The sequence below is a fragment of the Serinus canaria genome, chromosome 12, assembly GCF_022539315.1.
Source record: "Serinus canaria isolate serCan28SL12 chromosome 12, serCan2020, whole genome shotgun sequence".
Taxonomy (NCBI): domain Eukaryota; kingdom Metazoa; phylum Chordata; class Aves; order Passeriformes; family Fringillidae; genus Serinus; species Serinus canaria.
The window spans coordinates 18,815,710-18,830,621 of record NC_066326.1 but is presented as its reverse complement, the minus strand read 5'-3'; the positions used below and the strand labels follow the sequence as shown (position 1 = coordinate 18,830,621).

The window sequence follows — 14,912 nt, the reverse complement described above, 5'->3', positions numbered from 1 at the left end:
CCCCAAACCAACACTACCCAAAACTGGCCTGAATGGAACAGCAGACCCACAACCAGCTGGGTTTCCAAATGCCAGCTGCCATCAGAATTCTTGTGGGCTCAGTGCTGGTAACTAAAGCCAAGGAAAATTTATATCCAAAACTTTGCACACCCAATCAAACTGAAAAGTAAATCCTATTTTTGCTTTCCCTTCACACAGACATGGCATTCTGTGTTCAGATGAACAGATTCATGGGTATTACAAACTTGTTTGACCCTCATTTACTGACTTTGCAGCCAAATACACACAGATATTTCAGAAACCTCCCTTCCACCAGTTGGACTTATTGTTTTTGAACATGGGTGACCCAAATTAAATACTATATTTTGGGTGACTTCAACACAATTTCATCTTTTTCAATTTGGGTGACTTCAACACAATTTTATGTCTTTCAATTCAATGCCATTAATATTTCCTTTCTCTGTTCCTGTCTTTCTCTATCCCTTAATAATATCACCTGCCTATCATGGTTATTTTGATGTCATGGTGTGCTTTTAAAAGTTTTATTAAATGGTGAGAAGGCAGATATTAAACAAACCTGGCTGACTAATACAGAAAAACTTAATTTCACAGGCTAACTTCATCTCCCTCACCTGCTGGGGCTTGTGTGTCTCAGCAGTTCAGGCCCAAACTAACTTTTATACCTGGAGATTTTCTGGAGATAAAAAAAAAAGCCAGAAATTTCGGAGGAGTTTTTCCATATCCTGTCAGATGCAATAGGAAAAATACATTAGGAGCAAACAAAACAAAAATCCCAAAGCATTTCCTCTTGCCTGCAGCAAGCACAAGACCCACCCCAAGCACTATCTGCCATGGCACAACCATAAATAGCAGCTCTGGGCTGTACCCCATCCTGCAGAGGAAAGAGCTCATCTCCCCTGCCACACTTCCCTGGAGACTCTGAGCACTCAGCCTGCCCTGCCAGCCCCACTGCAGGCACAGGGACAGGGATCAGAGGGGCCAGACAGGGTAAGTGTCACCTCCCCAGCCCTCCCTTCTGCATTTCTGCCCCAGTTCTGGTTTCTGTTGGAGTTTGGGTTTCTTGCTGCTTCTATATTTAATCAGAGGAGATCATCTTTTCCATAAATAACACTTAACATCTCTTAGCCAGCTGTCATAATCTGTTCTTCTAAGATGTTTACTTTGGGAAAAAGAGAGCTCTGGTAGATTTCTTGAAAAATCACAGATGAGTATCTGGGTTCAGAGCAAAGATGCTCAGAACACCCAGTCCTGGATTTCAGTTTATCTTAATGGCTGCAATAGGCTTTAAGGATGAACAAAACAAAATGTAGTGTATGTGCCAATGTCAAAAATTGGTTAGTGAACCATCCTAGCAAAAAAAAATTGGGGGTGGGGAGGTGGGTGGAAGCACAATACAGAAGGTAAATTATGACTGTCAAGAGCAGAGTTAAGTCTGGGCAGTTATAGAGGAACATGTGGAAAAGAAAATAAGCAACAGGTGGCACAGGACACAAAGAGGAACCACAGGGTATTTGTCAACTCACTGACAAATACATAGGAGATGGGTAAGATGAGTAGTTCAGCTTCAGAAAGAAAGAAGATTTTCAGACATTTACAGTTATTCAGTCCCTTAAGCTTCATTTTGAAAACTGGTTTAAACACAGTTTTAACTCTAGATCTATGACGATATGGAAGCAGAATAGAAACTTTTGCCTAAAACTAAACTGGCTTTTCCCATCCTCTCCTGGTGACATTCTGTCCCAGAATTTTGACCAATAATATTTTTTGTACAATTATGAAGGGAAAACAGTGAACCAGAGAGGAAAGGGAAGAACTGTGCTCTGTCTTCAATGTTTATGCTGAAGATGGGGAGGGTGGTTCTGTGGGACATACAGAGAGCTAAAGATTTGTCCTAGTTGAGACAGAGACAATACAAAGACACATACTCCGTTTCCAGAAGGCTTCAAACCCTGTGTTTATTCTAGCATTCATGCTTGTTCTACATTCTTACAAAGCTCATAAGTTTACACTTTGCTCATTGGTCACGAGAGACAAGCAAAGTGCTTCTTGGAACAGGCAGTTACAGATTTCTCCTATTTATCTTTCTTTTTTTTCTGGTTTCTATGTCAACGACCGTGGTAAAAAAATTCTTTCAGAGGTAAACATTGATCCTCTTATCAAACTTCTCAATGGCTCACAGAAGTCACTGTAAAACCTCTTCCACAAAGATTTTATTCCTGAAACCTAAACCTGGGCGAGAAATAACCACTGTGGAACCACATTAATGAACCTCACTATTTATTGTTTCTGCAGCTGGAGATGGAGCTGCTGGCCATGCTGGGCTGTGTCCTGCTGCTCCCCACGGTGCTGGGGGAGGACTGTCCATCCCAGTGCAGCTGCTGGTCCCTGGGTGAGCCGTGGGGGACAAGGGTGGACTGCAGCTCACGGGGGCTGCGCGCCCTGCCCACCCTGCCCCGCCTGACCCGCAGCCTGCGCCTGCACAACAACAGCCTGGCCTCCATCCCCGCTGGGGCCCTGGACAGCCTGGGCCACCTGCAGGAGCTGCAGCTGTGGGACAACCCCTGGCACTGTGACTGTCACATTCTGTACCTGAAGCTCTGGCTGCAGGATTTCTCCGCGCCCGCGCTCGCCCGGCTCCGGTGCGCCAGTCCCGTTCGGCTGAGGATGAAACCCCTGGGGCAGCTGACTGGGAATGATCTGGGTGTCTGTACCAGGCTTCTCCCAACCAAGTGTCTCCAGTTCTTCTGGCGAGACCTCATTTTAATTGCTGGAGCTGTAATTACTCTCCTTTTAGTGGCGTGGGCTCTGAAGCTCTCCAAAAAGCTGGTCTGCCAGCTCCGCCTCGGGAGGAGGCTGAACAGGAGCATCCCCAAAACCTGCAAGATACTGTGAGCTCTTCCTGCCCCAGCCTGGCAGAAACTCCAAGCTCCTCCTCAACAAAAAAGCACTGGCAACACTGGTTTGAATAGTCAGTGCTAAAAAAGCCCGAAGTCTGGGTCCTCAGGTGAGTTGGATTTAATTTTTGTCCAAAAAGAAGCTTGGTGAGGTTTGGACAGAAAACTTCCACCCTGCTGCCATCTGCTCATGTGAAGAGCAGATTCCACATTTTTAAAAATCATTTAACTTTCCATTTTCCCACTGAATTCCTCAGCTCTTATAGAAAGATTTACAGCCCTACACTTGTTAATAAACGGAGATGAACACCAATTGTGTTATTTTAACAAGTCTTTTCTCACTGTGAGTTTACAACCCATCAGCATCTCTCAGTGTCCCAGGGGGCTTGGTAGGACCATTCCTGCGTGCAGGAAAACTCAGCCCTCTCTTCCTCAGGTTCATGAGGCCACCAAAAGCACCCAGATTACACAGACCAGACACTGAATGCATCCCTGACTGAAAGCAGTTAAAGATGGACTGGTAATGGCAATACAATCAGCAAAATAATTGTGAATCAAATGGAATTTCCTGGAGGGTGAGCAATAATAAAGCATTCTGTGTGGAACTGAAATAATGGATGGTTATTGAACGTTCCTATTGACCCAAATTTGATCTCTTCCATGATTCTAAATATTTCTGATTAAATTTCTAAGATATTTCCTGAACTTGTCCTCTGGAGATAATTTTAGAATATTTCCCCTGCACTGAGCTTTTCAGTGTTTTAAAAGATAACCACCATTCTGTAAGAATGCAGAATATTACAGAAGAAATGCACTCTGCCCTCTCCCATGGAATTTCCTACATGACATTGTTTGTTTCCCAAAAATGAAATAAATCATTCCCACTAAAAGTTGATCACTCTCTGCTGTACCTATAAACTAGATATGCATGGAATAGTGAACTGCTTTGCTACATGGCTTCAACAGTACAAATATTTTTTAAATGAGCAATTAGTGAACATTTCTGCTTGCACCAACCAACACATCAAATAAAATACCCAGAATACAGGAAAAAAAAATTGAGAGAACTTTTCTGTCCTTAACATTTCTGCTTACACCAACCAACACATCAAATAAGATGCACAGAATACACAGGATGCACAGGAAATAAATAACTGAGAGAACTTTTCTGTCCTTATAAAAGGAAAGAGGAGGGAATCTCTTCCGTGGCAGTAGTTCACATTCTACCAAAACAGCCTTGCATTTATAATTTTCCACCCATTTGGGTTTTATCTGGGGAAAAAAACCCTCTGCAAGGGGACAGCTGGAACTAACTGAGGGTCAAAAGCAGCACTCAGTGTTTATCTGGCAGGGCCACTGTGTCATGCTTAACCACACACTCCATCAAACTGCATCAATAACACCACAGCTGCTAACAACGTGCAAAGGCAGGAAAATGCATCAGCTATCAAAGTGAAACAGGCAGGCAGCACTCCCAAAATGGGTCTGGAACACCCCAGGAACTGTCACTGCATCCTGCCTGCAAGGGGCAAACTGGTGGCTGGATCTGCTTGAACAGTCTGGTAACACAGGTGTGACTCCTGGGATGATTAAAATAAAATAAAATAAAATAAAATAAAATAAAATAAAATAAAATAAAATAAAATAAAATAAAATAAAATAAAATAAAATAAAATATAAAATAAATGGTTTGCTTTCACAGTGGGCAGGACAAGTCATCAGAGTCAGCATTATTGACCAAAACCTCACAGTAGCACACAGCGAAGATTTTTGTGTACAATTCTGGTGAACTGTAATTCTGTGTAAACTGAAACTCAGTTAAGGTGAGGAATATTTGCAGGTTTCATTAATTAAATAGCACAGCCTGTGAATCACCTTTTTCCCTATAAATTCTCTGTATTTTGTTAACACTGGAGCAAACAGCATTGCTCAAGCTGAACTGTCCAGCTTCCTGCTTGCCTTCTGCCAGGCTTTAGTTAGAGTTTATTCCAGGTTTGAGCTCATGCAGCAGGGCAGTTTGCAAGGCTCCATCTTCACAAAACTCTGCTCTCCTTTCTGCTACAGAACATGATTATTGTGATTAATGTGATTATTAATGTGCTAACAGCCAGCTCTGGAGCTCCCAGGAACACAAAGCAGCTCATTCCCTAAGAACCACCCTGCCTCAGCTCAGAGCAGGCTGAATAAAACAGCCCAGCTCTGTCCAGTGAAATAAAACAGCTCCAACTCTGCCCAGTATAATAAAACTGGCTCTGCCCAATGGAATAAACCAGCCCAGCTCTGCCCAATATAATAAAACTGGCTCTGCCCAATGGATAAACCAGCCCAGCTCTGCCCCATGGAATAAACCAGCCCAGCTCTGCCCCATGGAATAAGCCAGCCCAGCTCAGCCCAATGGAATAGCAGTGGCTCTGCCCTGTGGAGCCCAGCTCTCTGGCTTTGCAGCACTGGTATTGCAGCCACTCTGGGGCTGACTGCTGCAGTCAGCTACAGATAACTCTTTTCTGCACCAGGACTGAAAGAATTGAAGCACTTCTGCTCGTTTATAAGACAGAAGGATTGCCAAATCCAGAAAGAAAGCAACAGCACCATTGCCCTGGGCAGCAGCAGCTGCTGGGGCCACTGGAGCTCCTGGGAAAGCACAGCAGGAGCAGGGGAGCCTGGGGAGGAGCTGCCCAAAAGGTGCCAAGGGTGGAGCTGAGCAAGTGGGAAAAACAGAGGCATTGCCATGGACACTTGATATTCCTGCTTTTTTATATATTTTTATTTTATTCTTATTTTTAGTTTTAGTAGGAAATACCTTCCTCCTGCCTGGACAGGGCAGTGGCAACTGCCAGCAGCTCCAATCCAAGTGGCACTGCCAGGGAGGGCTGGGCACCTGGACAGTACAGGAGATGGCATGGCTTGGGGAATGGAGCCAGCTTGAGCCCTCCTGCCCTGGCAGGAGCAGGGGCTTGCCACAGAGGAGCAAAAGTGCATGCCTGTGATGTAAGTTAGTTTAGAAAAGATGCTTACTCAGAGTAAAATAGCAATATTTTCACTAAAATGTACCTACCACTGGTGTGGGGTCACTGAATTTGCATGATTTCTGCCCTGTCCCATGCTCTAAGGGTGTTGGTATTTTAAGAACAGCCCTTTCTCATGTGTTTCAAATCCCACCTCCTGCAGGTGAAGGGTAAAAGATGAATGAGATCCAAGTGCACTTGACAGCTTTTCTTTTTCAGGAAGAAACCTGAAAACAGCTTTTTGTTTCACCCATGCTTTGAGAATCAGCCCAACCTTTCCCAGCAGCTCTGGGCAGCTCCATGAGGTGGACATGTGGCATTTTTCTGTTCTGACTCTCTTCTCTTAAGTGTCAGTGAGTGTAGGAAGCAGATTTGAATTTATACATCTCCATGGGCTCACACTCATATGTAACCTGAGAGGATTTTGACTGTAAACCTGTCCTAAGGTTTGCTCAGCAGCCTAGGTTAAATCAATTCACACTAAATTCATACCAGAGACCAAGCACAGCTTTGCTCTCAGGAACAAAATACATTGCAGAGTTGACCAGCTTGTTCTGCATTTATCATTTGTCTAAGTAGCTGTGAATTTAAGGATTCAGATTTAGTGCTCCCTTTCCAAGAATTTAACTACACAGAAAATGAGTAATACAAAGTAAAATATTTCTTTCTGTTCAGTTAAACCCCAGCTGAGCCATAAGAGAGATGTCACATCATGACAGTAATTTTCCATTTTATTTGCACACCTTCTGCTTGCACTGACCAGATATGGAACTGCATTAAAAACTACTAGAATAACTCATCCAATTAAAAGAGAAAAACTCACCCCAGAAAAAGTTTCAAACAGAAGAAAACCAAGACTTTTCCTAGCCTAATAATACGAGAAAAAATAGGGATTTCCTCAGGTGAACAGGAAATTTCTTCTATTTTTTGAACTAGAAAACACAAACTGTAAGAACTAAACACTAATTCAATGTACAAAACACACCCTGAATGCAGTGAAACAGGCTCTTGGCTGGTGTGTGCTGCCACTCTTGTATTCTAAATTAATTAGCCAATACACATTCATTCTCATGCTGATTTATGTTTAAATGCACTGTTTGGGAAATTATTAAAATAGAATTTGAGGCTTCATAAAACTTCTCTTCTTCCTGGATTCCTAAGGCCCACCTGAATTACAGGATTTTAGTTTCACTGCCAACAGATGAAATATTAACAATTCCCACCTAATGACTCCTTTGATGGTGCTAAGTTTACTGTGATGCTCAGCAGTGCTAAGTTTATTTCTCTTAATGCCTTTTCTCTCCAGAGCACAAAACCATTTCCAGCTCTGTCGCTGGAACCCACATAAATATTTTGCCATTAGGTTGGCTCCACTGAAATTCAGATTACACTCAATAATGGGTGTGTGACAACAAATTGCTCCAATTGCATAATGGCCACATGGCTGCTGTTTATACTGAGCTCCTTCCCAGGGGCACTGTGCTCCTGACGTGGCCTCTCCAGTGCCTTCCCCAGCAGCACTTCCCAATGTTCATCCCAGTGATGTCACAGCCACTGCCTGACCTGGCATCTTCATTTTAGCCAAAAGAAATGTTGGCATTTAGAGTTTTGCTCAGATTTCATTTGGCTTGGCTTGTCTGACCAGCAAGCATCCACTGCTCTAGCAACCCAGAGTTATTAAAATTGAATGGTTCTGGTCTGCATCAAGACATTCCCCGGGACAAGTGGACTGAAACCTCTTCCCTCAGAATATTACTAAGGAATAGGGCTACAGAAATACAGAGCATTCATCTTAGTCCAAGGGGAAAAAATTCAAATGAGGCCTTTTCTTAAATGACCTTGATCTCTAGGGAAGGGAGTGTCAGCAGGGATGGATTGCAGCCTCCCTTTTCTCCTTGAATCATCTCTCTTGTGTCCTCTTCAGGGGTCAAAAGGGTTTTACTTCCTAACTAATAATTTATTTTTTGACAAGGATTTATAGATTGCCTCTTACGACCATGGAGAAGGAGTCTGGAACCTGACACATCCAAATAAAATCGACCTTTGCAACCCTCTCCCATCAGCAGCAGGACAAAGCAGAGGAAGGTCAATGGCCACACCACCACAGGCTGCCCTCCAGACAGCAGAGCATTTTGAACTGAGGGTATTTTGATTGCCCTGAGTTTGCAGGGACACTGCAAAACCCAGTAATGTAATGTTCAGCTGCACTTATCAAAAGCTGGATTAGGGAAAGACAGAAACTAAACCAGCAGCAGTTACAGCCTGAAGGGACAGTGTGGCTGGACAGTGCCCAGGCACAAGGGGACCTGGGGGTACTTGTAAGAGCTGAAATCAGGGATGTGGGACTCCAGGTGGCTCTCCAAAATGCAGTTTATTGTATACAAAATGCAGTTTGTTGTATAGAAAATGCAGTTCATTGTATCCAAAATGCAGTTTATCCCATCCAAGTCGTTGCAGCAGTCCAGAGTTGTGGGTGGGTGACAGAGCTGTGCCCACAGCTGTCAGCTCCAGCTGCAGGCAGGCCTGGAGACCCTTTGGTTTGGTTACATTGCATTCTATACTTCTCTTTGCTGAGCATCTTCATACAGTAGAACCAATCTATACCTTAACTATTACCTATAGCCTGTCACACCTACTATCATTAGCATATTCATGTCACTGTTCTCCAGTCACTCACAGTCAGCACATTGCAGTTTAAGCTAGAAGTTGTTTTTCAGTTTTCTTGCAGTGGAAAATTCTGAGCCCTTTTTTCTCCTTGCCACATTTGCTGCCTTGTTTGCCTGTGCTCTCTTCCTGCTTGGTACAAACACCTTCTTGTTTGGGGTGGGTTTATCCTTTGCTCTAAGCCATAAAACCCCTTCTAACTCACACAGCCTTTGCCTCCTTGGTTATCCAGTCAGACTGGCTCAGCAATTCTTTCCTTCTATATCAAAACTTGCTTCCATCTCCATCCCTTCATCAGACTCCACATTCAAAAATCTTTCTGCCAAGCACACACAGCTGTGAGACTTTCTTGTCAAACTTTCATCCTTCCCAACAGGTACTGGTGACAGCAGGCTGGACACCAGCCAGCATTGTGCCCTGGTGGCCAAGAAGGCCAATGGCTCCTGGCCTGGATCAGGAATGGTGTGGCCAGCAGGAGAAGGGAGGTCATTCTTCCCCTGTATTTGGCACTGGTGAGGCCTCACCTCGAGTGCTGTGTCCAGTTCTGGGCCCCTCAGTTTGGGAAGGACCTGGGGACACTTGAGCACATCCAGAGGAGGCAATGAGGCTGGAGAGGGGTTGGGAACACAAACCCTGTGAGGAACCACTGAGGGAGCTGGGGGTGCTCAGACTGGAGGAAAGGAGACTCAGGGGTGCCCCCATCACTCTCACAGCTCCTGAAAGGTGCCTGTGCTCAGCTGGGGCTGGGCTCTGTCTGCAGCAGCACTGACACAACCAGAGCTCACAGCCTCCAGCTGCACCAAGGGAAATTCAGGTTGGATGTATTTCCTGCAGGAAAAAGTTTTTCACAGAAAGAATGATAAAGTTGTGGAATGGCTGCCCGGGGAGGTGGTGGAGTCACCATCCCTGGGTGTGTTTAACAAAGTCTGGGTGTGGCACTGGGTGCCAGGGTTGAGTTGAGCTGTTGGGGCTGGGTTGGACTTGATGATCTTGAAGGTCTCTTCCAGCCTGGTCATTCTGGGAATTCTGTGAATTCTCTGAATTCTGTGAAAGGGGCAATGAAAGGACACAAATTGTGCACAGCAAAAACTCAGACCCCCCCGAAGGGATTCCTTTGCCTCCCATCACTACTTTGTCCGACTGCTCTGAAACTGGACCAACATTGGCACCTAGTGGCTGCTGAATTCCACAGGGACAGAAATTCTCTGAAATTTGTCACCCTATTCAAGTGATGGGCTGAGGATTTCCAAACAATTTCTGCTAATTACTGCCAGCTCTTCCCAGAGTTTCCATGCAAGTTTTCTGTCCTGAAGTGTCAGAAGGTGCAAGACACAAATTGTTTTCAACTGGCAGAAGCCTGGAGTTATTATAATTCTGGACTTTGTTTTCTTCACTGTGATTAATCATTTTTAGACATGCCTGGAATTTTTTGCTACTACAATTCCTAAAGTCACAGCTCAATATTTATATTGAAACTTGACTGAGATTTTATTCCTTCTGTTCTCCCAGTGATGATGAACTTTAATGTAAATTCAAATTCTACTAATAACTTTATACTATGACTTCATCCTATCAGTCTGATAAAACAAAAAGAAAAGAAGTATATTAAGTAAAACAAAATAAAGAAATCAAATGCCTTTGGGGGTCATCTTCCCTACCATTTCCCTACCTAACTGATGTGCAGCATCATAATTTTTAAAGGCCCAAATATTTTCTTTTAATAAGTTGTTTTAAAACAACTTGAGGTTCCTCAACAATCTGTACCAGGGAGAATTACCATCAAAAAATCCAACTATTGTGACAACATCAGGGATCCCAAACAGACACGAGGAGAATGAAAACCCAGATTTTAGGATGTCTGATAAAAAGAATAAAGAGCCAGCAGACCCTGCAGACTTCCAGGTGTTTCTTTACTGAGTCTTTAGCACTTTGTACAGTATTTCATGATCATGCAGCCTCAGGCCAGCTGGTAAACCCCAGTTCATGTGCACCCTGCTGCTCTGTGGGACTGGCTGCACTGGAAACGCCAGGCAGGAATCCTGGGGGCTGCAAATGCTGCTAAAGGTACCCAAAAACTCCCTGACCCTGCACTCCTGAAGGTGCAGCTCCAGCCAAGGTGATGCAGGTCCCCAAGGAGCTCAGAGAACTGCACAGATACCCAAAACCAGGGGGCTGGCTGGGAGGATTGGCCAAATAAACCAAAGGGTTTGGTCTCATCAGCCACTCTTTGGTGTCTGAGACTGATTTCCAGCTGGGTTTAAGGAATCAGTTCTGCAATTGGCATGGCTCTGGAGTGGTGTGTGTGTCCTCATGCCCCCTGAGATAAAACCCCTGCAATGACTGCCTTTGATCCTCTACAGAGCACAGACCAGGAGAAAAGGGTGGGTGGCTAAGGCTGATAAAAGCCTGCAGAAGCCAAGCAGAGGAGGATTTGCACTTCATTCATTCAGAAGATGATTGAGCTGTGTATATGAATGCAGCATTTCAAACGACAGAGGCCAGTCTCCACAACTGAGTCATCTGAAAGGAACTGGAAATAGCTGATGGTTTCTAATATTCAAAATGCCTAACTTGGAAAACTTCATGAATACAATTACAATTTTTTTGTTCTCCACAGCTTGTTCTGGAACTTGGCTGATAACAAAGGCAGCACCCACACAGGGTGAGGAGCACATCACACGTGACAAAGTCACACACACTGCTGAGCAGCTGCAGAACAGAAACTATTTCACTGCTGGGAGTCACCATGAGGGAGACATTTTCAATTTTCCTCATAGCAAGGCTTAGAAGGAGTACTCAGTACAAAGCCTTTGCTGGAGAAGTTTTGGACACTGAATTCATCCCTGTTTATTTGTCAGTAATTTCCTTATACCTCAATGGTTCTGCTGCCACCCGTGCTACTACAGAAAAAGGACACCAGGCAGAGGGAAAATATCTGCAAGAATAGGTTTAAGTGACATCACTTTCTGAGATTCCAGGAGTCCTCCAAGGGCTGGGACCACTGCTGCTTGGAAGGGTTGAGGGTGGAGGAGAGCACAGAAGGAAAACCCCACTGCAACAACGTGGGACTTCCCAATCGAACCCAATTCTTAGCATCACCCTAAAGAGCATCTCTGTCCATGTGCTGCTCCCCAGCTCCTGCTCACACACAACACAAACATGGCAAGGAGAGGCTGCCAGCAGGGATTCCTGTACAGCAGGAATATCTCTTCTCTGGTGATGGGCTTCAAAACACCCATCTATTCATTTGTGCCAGCCCTTTGGGGGTTAAAAGCTCTACACCCCATCCACAAAGAGGACAAAATGTTGCCTCTCCTGTAAACATAAACACTCAGGTACTCTCCTCAAAAAGGAAAGCTCAAAATATTAAAACTACTATTAGATTAGTACAAGAGCAGTTTGCTTTCAGAAACTCAAGAGTCACAGAGCATGTATGATTTAATGTGCACAAGGAAGAATTTATGCATCAAATCTATGGGGCTATGTCAGGTAATGCTGAGTGTGGGAACATGGTTTTATTACTTTAAAAAAAACCCAACCAAAAAATCCCAAAGAAGTAGGTTTTTGCATATAATATATATATATATATGTAATGTATTATATACATGCATATATTATATTTTTATATATTATATTTATTATAAAAGGTGATCTTTCAATATTTAACAAATAGCTCTCTTTAAAAAGAAATTACAATATATCACTACTTTTGTTGTCTGAAAGAACTCAGCCCATTCCAGCTGAGTCAGCTGTAAAATCAGCAGGCCATAAAATTATATCAAGAACTGCAGATGCTTAAACATTCTCTTAACCAAAATCCAACCAGGGAAAGGCTGTACCACAAAAGGAGCATTACCACATCAAACATCATGCCTGCATTGTAAATACAAAATGTTGAAATTTGCTGGAAAATTTCTCTTGGAACACAGCATGAACAATGTGCCCACCAAGCCATAACTCAAGTCATCTTGGTTTTCATGAGCAATTTTGGTGATTGTTCTACATCCCCAATGGGAATGAATGTTTGCTACTGCAGAGAATTCAGTAAATTCACTGTGTCCTCACAGAGTTTCAGAACTTTCTTGGAGACCCTGCCCTTGGCTCCTTCTCCAGTGCTGCAGGAGAGTGGGGAACAGATTTGAGGATCTCCCTAAAATCTGTGTTTTTTCTGTTTCATCTGAGATCACTGTAGATGATTATTTAGAAGATCAGAACTGAATTAATTTCCTTTTAAACTTCAAGTCTCCAGCAGCTGCTCTGAACCAGCCCTACTCCCCAAATGCAATGTGGAAATTGCCAACAGCCTTCCCCTGCACCCAGGGCTCTGCAGCTTGGTTCATGGAGGTGAAATTTCACTTCCCTGTGGAACAGAGAGAACAGGAAACTGTGACCAAGGCCAGTTTTGGGAGGTTTCTCGCAGGTTTTGGTACTGTTTTCTAGGTATTGCTAGAGTGGTACTAGGTCAGAGACTGCTACAGAGTGTTTGTAGCACTCTCTTCTCTGAGGAACCACTCTCAAATACAGCCAGACACAAACTGGAATTGACTCAAACCCATTTTGTTTTTCCTGTTTTACCTTTGCATGAAAGAGCTGTTAACCCCAATGGAGTGTGGGGATTAATCAAAAAATCAAATATTTTAACACTCAGACTACTACTCACAGCTTTCATAGTGTGAGAGAGCTCATCACAGATCCCTCATGTAAGCCCAACAATACAATGTGACAATTTGTTGGTTTTGTTTGAGGACTTCTTTATTTTAAAAGCAGTTAAAGGCTCGTGATGACAAGCAGCAACAATAATAGCTAATAGAAAAATATTTGGAATGATCTCTAGCAAGGATAATGAAATAGCTGATTTTAAATTATATTCACAGAAATAGCACCTTTATTTTTCCATTAAAATAACAGGATACAATAATTATAAATATTAAAGACTGACAAGTCTAGCAATGCTTCCTCCTAACAAGCCTAAGTGTTTTTCTCAGCTCTGAAAATATAATTAGCATGAAAGCATACACACAGTGGTGTCTTATTATCTCTTTAACACCTTTTCTGTCCTGGCTGGTCCATATCCAAGGATGCAGTGTCCTGCTTCATTCAGAGCTGCAGGAACAGAAAGCCTTTGGTCCGGCCTGACTGAGGACTCAAACCTCTGCTCTTGGCTGGAATGCAACCATGGATCACCAAAAAATATATCCAGACCTGAAAAGGAATAATTGTGGAGCCACCCAAAACCAGATTGAGTTCAGAGGCAATTCAAGCCAAGCTGGCCTGGTTGGCTGTGCTGGCTGAGATAATCAGGTTGCCCTCCTCCTGCACAACTATCTACGGGACAATTTAATTCTCACTCTTTGCCATAAAAGAGTTTCACGTCACAGTTTTATAACCTGAAACGATGAGGATGGAATTTAGCTGATCTTTGGTAGAAAGAACAGAATGACAAAATGTGCTCTGTCAATATATTTAATTAGTCAATCTTATTTTTATAAGCATCTTGATTTTCCACATAACCTAAAGGAGAGTTTTGCTTTGCAGATAACCCAGATAGCAGTAAAAACAAGTAATTCCAGACTCTTGAGATATATTTATCTTAAAACACAGAAGCAGCATGTGGTGTAATGGTCACACACATCCATGTGCACATGTCAGAGACGTCGCTGGATGTTAAGAGCTGCAAAGCCGTCTCTCATCCGCACGGGACCTCGCAAGGGTGAGAAACCATAGCCCTGAGCCTTGGCGTGTGCCTGTGGAAACAACTCACACCCAGCGCAGACCCGAGAGCGAGCAGCCAGCCAGGCAAGCCAGCTGTGCTTTCTGCAGGCTGAGCGGCGGCGGCACCCGATTATTTCTGGAAAAGGAATACACAAAACCAGCAGAACACAACACAAAACGTGTCACTGGGGCGAGGATGCGGCCACGCGGCCGGTGCGGATCCTCCGCCCGGGCAGCGCCGGACGGCTGGGCAGCACCGCGGGGCCGCTGCCGCCTGTGGGCCGCACGGCACGGCCCGGGCCGCTGGCACCGCCACACGCCGGGGACCTGCGGCCGGAACGGAACGGGCGTGCCGAGGCGGCGACAGAGCCCGGGGCGGCGACACAGCCCCGCTCGGTGACCGATCCCGGCACGGAGCCCTCACAGCCCGGCCGCCGGCGGAGCCGGGCGGAGCGGAGCGAGCCGGGCAGGGGCGGTCGCGGAGGGGATTCGGGCCGGGAAGGGGCGGTCCCGGCGCGGTCCCGGAGCCGAGCGGGGCGGAGCGGAGCGAGCCGGGCAGGGGCGGTCCCGCAGTGGATCCGGGCCGGGCAGGGGCGGTCCCGGCGCGGTCCCGGAG

General features: G+C 44.7%; 1 protein-coding gene across 1 annotated transcript; it reads left to right on the top strand.

Annotated features, from left to right (window-relative positions):
• The first annotated feature begins 900 nt into the window (after nucleotides 1-900).
• GP9 (glycoprotein IX platelet) lies at nucleotides 901-3,802 on the top strand. Its single transcript, XM_030228111.2, has 2 exons — nucleotides 901-1,008; nucleotides 2,314-3,802. Exon 2 carries the CDS (start codon nucleotides 2,320-2,322, stop codon nucleotides 2,911-2,913), a length of 594 nt encoding a protein of 197 aa, XP_030083971.1. The 5' UTR covers nucleotides 901-1,008; nucleotides 2,314-2,319; the 3' UTR covers nucleotides 2,914-3,802.
• Nucleotides 3,803-14,912: the final 11,110 nt, after the last annotated feature.

What these genes read in the sequence shown, in the direction of transcription:
- GP9 (XM_030228111.2), top strand. Translation starts at nt 2,320, where the DNA reads ATGGAGCTGCTGGCCATGCTGGGCTGTGTCCTGCTGCTCCCCACGGTG.